This window comes from Rhinichthys klamathensis, unplaced genomic scaffold, assembly GCF_029890125.1.
Source record: "Rhinichthys klamathensis goyatoka isolate OS25496 unplaced genomic scaffold, OSU_Roscu_1.1 h1tg000334l_1, whole genome shotgun sequence".
In the NCBI taxonomy this organism is placed as follows: Eukaryota; Metazoa; Chordata; class Actinopteri; order Cypriniformes; family Leuciscidae; genus Rhinichthys; species Rhinichthys klamathensis.
Genome location: NW_026606849.1, coordinates 673849 through 682500, shown reverse-complemented (window position 1 = coordinate 682500; position 8652 = coordinate 673849). Strand labels below are relative to the sequence as shown.

General features: G+C 37.6%; 1 protein-coding gene across 1 annotated transcript; it reads right to left on the bottom strand.

The window, feature by feature from the left end:
* Nucleotides 1–6365: 6365 nt before the first annotated feature.
* Nucleotides 6366–8045, bottom strand: sox32 (SRY-box transcription factor 32). The gene is made up of 3 exons (XM_056272361.1): nt 7721–8045; nt 6807–6949; nt 6366–6722 (listed from the first exon to the last, which is right to left on the bottom strand). Exons 1-3 carry the CDS (start codon nt 8001–8003, stop codon nt 6366–6368), a joined length of 783 nt encoding a protein of 260 aa, XP_056128336.1. The 5' UTR covers nt 8004–8045.
* Between the last annotated feature and the right edge of the window lie 607 nt (nt 8046–8652).

Sequence of the window (8652 nt, the reverse complement as noted above, 5' to 3'; positions counted from 1 at the left end):
GTGTGTGCATGCGTGTGTGTGTGTGTGTGTGTGTGTGTGTGCGAATGGTCCTGATGTCAACACTTCAGAGGAATAGACCTGATCCCCACAGAAACCTTTATCAGATTATTATGACAATAACACGAGCGCTATCAGTCGAGCACAGGCTAAATCTGGCCCTTCACAGCAATAATGCTCAGTTATGAGTCCAACATCATTCCCACAACAACACACTGAATAAGTGGAACGACTGAACTTTAGCCATATTTTAAAGCTTTGAGTTTAGCGCTCAGTTTTGCTGCTCGCTCGTATTAAAGCCCCCGTTTAAAGAGAAGCTTTGCTTGTGTTGAGGGGAAATATTCCAAAAGTCATAAATAACCATATTAATATACAAGACATCATCAGATTTTACTTAATTACTACATTTTTAATTGATAAATTGAAGGTTATGTTAAACATTTCCATGTTTCTGCAAAATGGTGAAGAACTTGAGTAGAGTGGCACAGTTTACCCCACTCTCTCCAACCAATATGCATTTGCAAATAGTCTTCAGGTTCTGACTTAGAACTATAATTAGCATATGTGATTATGTGTAGTTCATAACTTTACAGGCGAACTCACACACGTCCTGTAGACACACACACACACACACACACACACACTCACACACGTCCTGTAGAGAGAGAGTTGCGGTGGAGTGAGACAAGAATCCATTTTATTTCCAAGATAACACAAAGACGGAGGCTTTGACATTGTATGTAAATGCTGAGACAACACACACACACACACACACACACACACACACACACACACACACACACACACACACACACACACACACACACACACACACACACACACACACACACACACACACACACACACTTGCTCTCTGCCTCTCTTTCACACACACACACACACACACACACACACACACACACACACACACACACACACACACACACACACACACACACACACACACACACACAAAAACAAACTTTAACATTAGACATTAAGTTTATATAGGCCTAATGATACCTTGATTTTTGCGTAACGTCAGCTTTTTATGTTATTTTGTTCTGTTTTTGCCATAATTGACACAAACACACACTTGTTGGGTTATGGCGCCATCACGTGGTCAACATGTGCACGTGACGTGTGATTGACAGGCGCTCACGAGGTTAGTTCGCGACGCTGAAAGATTGTGAATGTGTGGAGACTCTCGAGAAGAATAACACAGTGCACTCGCAAACTATTAGCGCTACAAACCAGTGTGCTTATGAGTTTTACAATAAATTAAAATAATATGAAAACAAGTTGGCTAGTTTGCAATATGCCAGCAAACACAGAACATTCCCTTATAATGTTCCTCTAACGTTCCCGTTTGGTAATATTTTTGGGAAACAAATGGATATTTTTCGGTTTTATTTTTATAACTATATGCTGAAATGTGTCATTTTTCATAAACAAAGTCTATTTTGTAGATACAGTGTATTAAAACCTGTATTAGATAGATCAGTCAAAACGTATTCATTTTATGGTTAAAAATGATAAGCCAAAGTTATGCGTATAGTATGAAAAACATAAAGATCATAAACACGTGGGTTTGTTCTTTACTGCACGACCGGGTTATTCCGTGGTAAGAAATTAATTTAATGTTATTGTTATCCTATAGTTAGTCATAATTGTTTTGGGAAGGTTCTGTGAACCAAAGATTGTTGTTTGGGATAAAGCAGTAATGGACTGTTTTCAACAGTTTGGGTTATTAAAGAGTTATTGCTTATAAAGAGCTAACTTATTCTGTTGCACTGCCAATTATTTAATTATTTGGATGCATGTCAAGAAAATGAATGACTTTAGTTCTTTTTTCTCAAATTCTTTGATGCTTTAGTTTCTGAATGTTCCACAAACCTGTTTTACAACTTCTGAAACATTTTTGGGATGTTATCTTAAAAGGCATATTCCTGAAAAAGAGGGAAACAAGCAAATATGACCTCATGTGTGCCGGCTCATAATCAATATTACACATTCCAGAGTTGGCAGAAGAGCATCAGTTATTGTTATCATTGCTGTAGTTATGGAATGTCAGCTTCACTGTCACTGTGTTTACAGATATGTAAAGATATTTATCAGGGAAGTGTGTTACCTTGAGTTCAGTTTTAGGGCAAGACATGTTAGAAATCTACACACAGATTCTCTTCGGTCATTCCTGGGATTCGGTCTTACTGCCTTAAAATGTTGGAACAATATCAATTTTAAACCTGTCTTTGTCATAAATAACACCATTTTTTAACCACCACATATCACCATTTTCATGATGTTTTATCAGTCATTTTACCAGTAATGATTCAGTTAAGGGAAATATTAAATATTTTTAAATTTACAGTTTTAAAGACAATTCAATTCTTTATTTGATAAACCTTCTAAGTTAGCTTGTTTTTGCTCAGTCATGGTGCATTGGCTGATTTTAGATCAGAACGTCCACCCTGTTATATCTGAAAAGTATTTGATGTTTAAAGTTGAAGAAGTATTGAATTTAATGTTCACTACAATGTTTTACATAATGTTTCCCATCTAAATCCAGCTAAAAAAAACAGTAAAAAATTTAACTGTGAAATCCTCCATCCATTATTTATTTTATCCACCCCGTTATTATTTTGTCCACCCCGTTATTATTTTGTCCACCTCGTTATTATTTTGTCCACCCCGTTATTATTTTGTCTGTTATTATTTTGTCCACCCTGTTATTATTTTGTCCGTTATTATTTTGTCCACCCCGTTATTATTTTGTCTGTTATTATTTTGTCCACCTCGTTATTATTTTGTCCACCCTGTTATTATTTTGTCTGTTATTATTTTGTCCACCCCGTTATTATTTTGTCCACCCCGTTATTATTTTATCCACCCTGTTATTATTTTCTCCACCCTGTTATTATTTTGTCCACCCCGTTATTATTTTATCCACCCTGTTATTATTTTGTCCACCCCGTTATTATTTTGTCCACCCTGTTATTATTTTGTCCACCCTGTTATTATTTAACCACCCTGTTATTATTTTGTCCACCCCGTTATTATTTTGTCCACCCTGTTATTATTTTGTCCACCCCGTTATTATTTTGTCCACCCTGTTATTATTTTGTCCACCCTGTTATTATTTTGTCCACCCCGTTATTATTTTCTCCACCCCGTTATTATTTTATCCACCCTGTTATTATTTTCTCCACCCCGTTATTATTTTGTCCACCCCGTTATTATTTTCTCCACCCTGTTATTATTTTCTCCACCCCGTTATTATTTTATCCACCCTGTTATTATTTTCTCCACCCTGTTATTATTTTCTCCACCCTGTTATTATTTTATCCACCCTGTTATTATTTTGTCCACCCCGTTATTGTTTTGTCCACCCTGTTATTATTTTGTCCACCCCGTTATTATTTTATCCACCCTGTTATTATTTTGTCCACCCCGTTATTATTTTATCCACCCTGTTATTATTTAACCACCCTGTTATTATTTTGTCCACCCCGTTATTATTTTATCCACCCTGTTATTATTTTCTCCACCCCGTTATTATTTTGTCCACCCCGTTATTATTTTATCCACCCTGTTATTATTTTGTCCACCCTGTTATTATTTTGTCCACCCCGTTATTATTTTATCCACCCTGTTATTATTTTCTCCACCCCGTTATTATTTTGTCCACCCCGTTATTATTTTATCCACCCTGTTATCATTTTGTCCACCCCGTTATTATTTTGTCCACCCCGTTATTATTTTCTCCACCCTGTTATTATTTTCTCCACCCTGTTATTATTTTCTCCACCCCGTTATTATTTTGTCCACCCTGTTATTATTTTGTCCACCCTGTTATTATTTTGTCCACCCCGTTATTATTTTGTCCACCCTGTTATTATTTTGTCCACCCTGTTATTATTTTGTCCACCCTGTTATTATTTTGTCCACCCCGTTATTATTTTGTCCACCCTGTTATTATTTTGTCCACCCCGTTATTATTTTATCCACCCTGTTATTATTTTCTCCACCCCGTTATTATTTTGTCCACCCCGTTATTATTTTCTCCACCCTGTTATTATTTTCTCCACCCTGTTATTATTTTCTCCACCCTGTTATTATTTTCTCCACCCCGTTATTATTTTGTCCACCCCGTTATTATTTTGTCCACCCTGTTATTATTTTGTCCACCCCGTTATTATTTTGTCCACCCTGTTATTATTTTGTCCACCCCGTTATTATTTTGTCCACCCTGTTATTATTTTGTCCACCCTGTTATTATTTTGTCCACCCCGTTATTATTTTGTCCACCCCGTTATTATTTTGTCCACCCTGTTATTATTTTGTCCACCCTGTTATTATTTTATCCACCCTGTTATTATTTTCTCCACCCCGTTATTATTTTCTCCACCCTGTTATTATTTTATCCACCCCGTTATTATTTTATCCACCCCGTTATTATTTTATCCACCCCGTTATTATTTTCTCCACCCTGTTATTATTTTCTCCACCCCGTTATTATTTTCTCCACCCTGTTATTATTTTCTCCACCCCCTTATTATTTTCTCCACCCCGTTATTATTTTGTCCACCCCGTTATTATTTTATCCACCCTGTTATTATTTTGTCCACCCTGTTATTATTTTCTCCACCCTGTTATTATTTTGTCCACCCCGTTATTATTTTATCCACCCCGTTATTATTTTCTCCACCCTGTTATTATTTTCTCCACCCTGTTATTATTTTGTCCACCCCGTTATTATTTTATCCACCCTGTTATTATTTTGTCCACCCTGTTATTTTTTTCTCCACCCTGTTATTATTTTGTCCACCCCGTTATTATTTTATCCACCCCGTTATTATTTTCTCCACCCTGTTATTATTTTATCCACCCCGTTATTATTTTATCCACCCCGTTTATTATTTTATCCACCCCGTTATTATTTTCTCCACCCTGTTATTATTTTCTCCACCCCGTTATTATTTTCTCCACCCCGTTATTATTTTCTCCACCCCGTTATTATTTTCTCCACCCCGTTATTATTTTGTCCACCCCGTTATTATTTTCTCCACCCCGTTATTATTTTCTCCACACTGTTATTATTTTCTCCACACTGTTATTATTTTGTCCACCCCGTTATTATTTTCTCCACACTGTTATTATTTTGTCCACCCCGTTATTATTTTCTCCACCCCGTTATTATTTTCTCCACACTGTTATTATTTTCTCCACACTGTTATTATTTTGTTCCTGTTATTATTTTCTCCACCCCGTTAAGCGGTTGTTTTTTTTTTTACAATAATTTAATAAAATCAGCAAAAAAAAAAACATGCTAATAATTCAGTGACAATGAAAATTTACTAGAGTATAAATAACGGTGAACATTTTTTGGTCTTCCATTTAATTAATTTTGTTTAATAATGGTTACATTTATTTACCCAAGCTTGACCAGAGTATTTTTTCAAATGTTTGACACCACCCTATCATACATTTCTTTTAAAAACTCAATTTTCTACATTTTATGATGGCCAAAAGGCACTGAATACCAGGAACGACCCTCCTACTCTTTAGTGGCGCAAGACAATTCATGTGTTATACTGATCTTTACGACTGATTTACGAACACATCAGTCGTTCTCTGTAGAGCATGAAGCACATGACGTATTAGCTTTCTTCATAAATCTGACACACTTTGTTCAGTGGACTCGTGTGTGTTTGGGGATTTTCGGGGAGGGTTTGTTGACAAAGGCGTGAGTAAAACAGCAAACAGCAGTTCCTCCTCACAAAGCTAACAAATGAAGTTTATATGCATCAAAATAATGTTTTCTTCCTTTTCTATATGTCAATAAGTTATCTGCCAACTTGCATGTCATTCAGATATTAAATCAGTTAAACTTTAAAGTGATTGATCAGATATTTTATTTATGACATCATAAAAAAGCAAACTTTACACAAGTAAAATAAAACAATCTATAAATACACACTGAACTCAAGGTAAACAATGTCATGATCTTTCAACATGCATGTCAGAAACATTTGCATTACATATAATAATAGCACTTTACAATAATGTTCATAAGTTAACATGAAGTAAGAATGAACAATACTAGCATTTACTAATCTCAGTTAATATTAATGTCAACATTTACTAATACATTATTAAAATCAAAGGTTGTACTTGTTAACATTAGTCACAGTGAACTAACATGAATGGACAGCTGTATTTTTATTAACTGACATTAACAAACATTAATGAATAAATACTGTAACAAATGCATTGCTTATTGTAAGTAAATACATTTACTAATGTAAACTAATGCACTTTATTGTAAAGTGTCACCATAATAAATAAACACAGTGTGTCACACAGGCTCACTGGAAGCGTTCAGCACTGGAGTCTCTGTTGGGAGTGTGTGGAGCTCCAGGATTGAGGTACTGGTCGAACTCGCTGCGGTCGAGCTGGTCCAGCATGTCGGACCTCACCTGGTCCAGGTAAAACTCCAGCGAAGGTCCTCCGACACACAGCTGCGTTCCCCAGAGCTCCGGCCCGCTCGACTGCGAGAAACACGAGCTGTGATACGACAGGTTTCCATGCGGCGGCGGCGTCTCGCGGTGGCTCTCCAGTGGAAACCCAGTGTGTGGAAGCGAGCATGGCCAGTGCGAGGCTTGACCCTGAAGAATATAACTCAGCTGGAAACTAGCGTGTGGAGAGCTGATGTTCTCGCTGAGCTGGAAACCAGCGTGTGGAGAGCTGATGTTCTCGCTGAGCTGGAAACCAGCGTGTGGAGAGCTGATGTTCTCAGCTGAAAGTACTTTAATGCCACGCTTGTTGCACTTTCGTCGACGGGGCCGGTATTTGTAGTTGGGATAGTCGATGGTGTGCTGGACTCGCAGTCGTTCTGCTTCTTGCATGTAAGGACGCTTCTCTGCCAGAGACATGGCCTTCCATGTCTTTCCTAAACACACACACACACAGAGTTTTAGTCAAAACGGTAATAGGCTATCACACTGCTCACTTTATTACAATATGCATATAAGCTTATGGGTTGGGTTTAGACAAATCATACGAATGAGTGAGATTGCGTTGTTTTGACCGACTTTTATTTATTAATTTTTTTACAGTGTTTGTACACTCTAAAAAATGCAGGGTTGTTTTAACCCAAATTTGGGTCAAATATGGACAATTTTTTAAATAATTATTTTTAACCCAACGGTCGTTTAACCCAAATTTGGGTTAAAACAACCCTGCATTTTTTGAAAATGAAAAAGAAACTGAATTTTTGTACAAACACTGTAAAAAAAATAATAATAAAAAAAGTCCATCAAAACAGCGCTATCTCACGACGTTACTAGTACGAATTCGTACGATTTGTCTAAACCTTTCATACGAATTGGGCAACTCGTAAAATATGCAGAAAATTTAGCAAAAATCGTACAAATTCGTACAAATAAGCCACCTCATAAAATACGCACGAATTGCAGTGAAATCGGGTGGGAATTTTGTCCGTTTTTTACAGGTGTTTTACCTGTATTTTGAATTACGCATTGCATTATGTTGTGTTTTAAGATTTAACGGAAATTTGCGTAAAGTTACTGTATAATTTCCTAAAATTATTGAACTTTTTGTTCCTAAAAGTAGCTACATTTTCCGGTTTAAATTTTTTTTTAACAGTGCACGATCTGAAACGCATATTCCGGCGTAACTGACGCTGTAATGAAGCCCTCACCGAGTATTTTGCTGAGGTCCGTGTTCTCCAGGTCCGGGTTGAGCTGCGCGAGGCGTCGACGCTCCTCTTTGGTCCAGATGATGAACGCGTTCAGAGGGCGTCGCACTCGAGCCTCCGCGAGCGTCTTCGCTTCAGGGCTCGAGCAACAGGACTCGGAACCCACCGACACCGGGCTCGACGGACCCGACACCGGGCAACGCGACGCGACGCGGCACTGCTGTCTCTCGAGCATCATTCTGGCGGGGTCAATATGAAGTTGTGGGACGATCCGGTCGAGGAACATGCTGGAGTTCGTCCTGGTCCATCTCTGGGATCCAGTGGGATTTAACGGGAGCGCGGGCCAATCAGCGGCGGAGGAGTGGATTAAAGGTGTGAAGAAGCGCGGGAAGTTTCACCTCAGCGATAACGCCGATGTGCACGCGCACGCTAACGAAATGGTTTTATAAATTAGCAGACATATCCATTGCTTGTGGACTGCTAGAAATAATAATCAGTAGAAACCATAATTTAGGCTAAAATAACATGATATAGGAAACTATCACGTTTCTACTGGAAAAACTGAAAATTCAATAAATTCGTTTGTTTCTCTTATCCCTCTTGGGATTAAAAATTGGGATTGGAATTATATTCCCCAGATTTTTAGAATTTTTTTCTCTAAATGTTTAAAAAAGAAAAAAAAAGGAGAAGAAATACTCTCGCATACAAGATCACATCGCATGATGTCCATCAACTATGTGGCCTGACCAGATGACATCACACACACACACACACACACACACACACATCTGACATCTTCACCCTTTATTCACGTTTTTTGGAGTCGATTGTTTTATTTGTGACTTTAAAGCATTGAAATATGCCAGATTTTGCAGTCATAATTTTGCCCAGAAACCATGAACACACGCAAAAATAAGAGTGAACCCATGAAATAT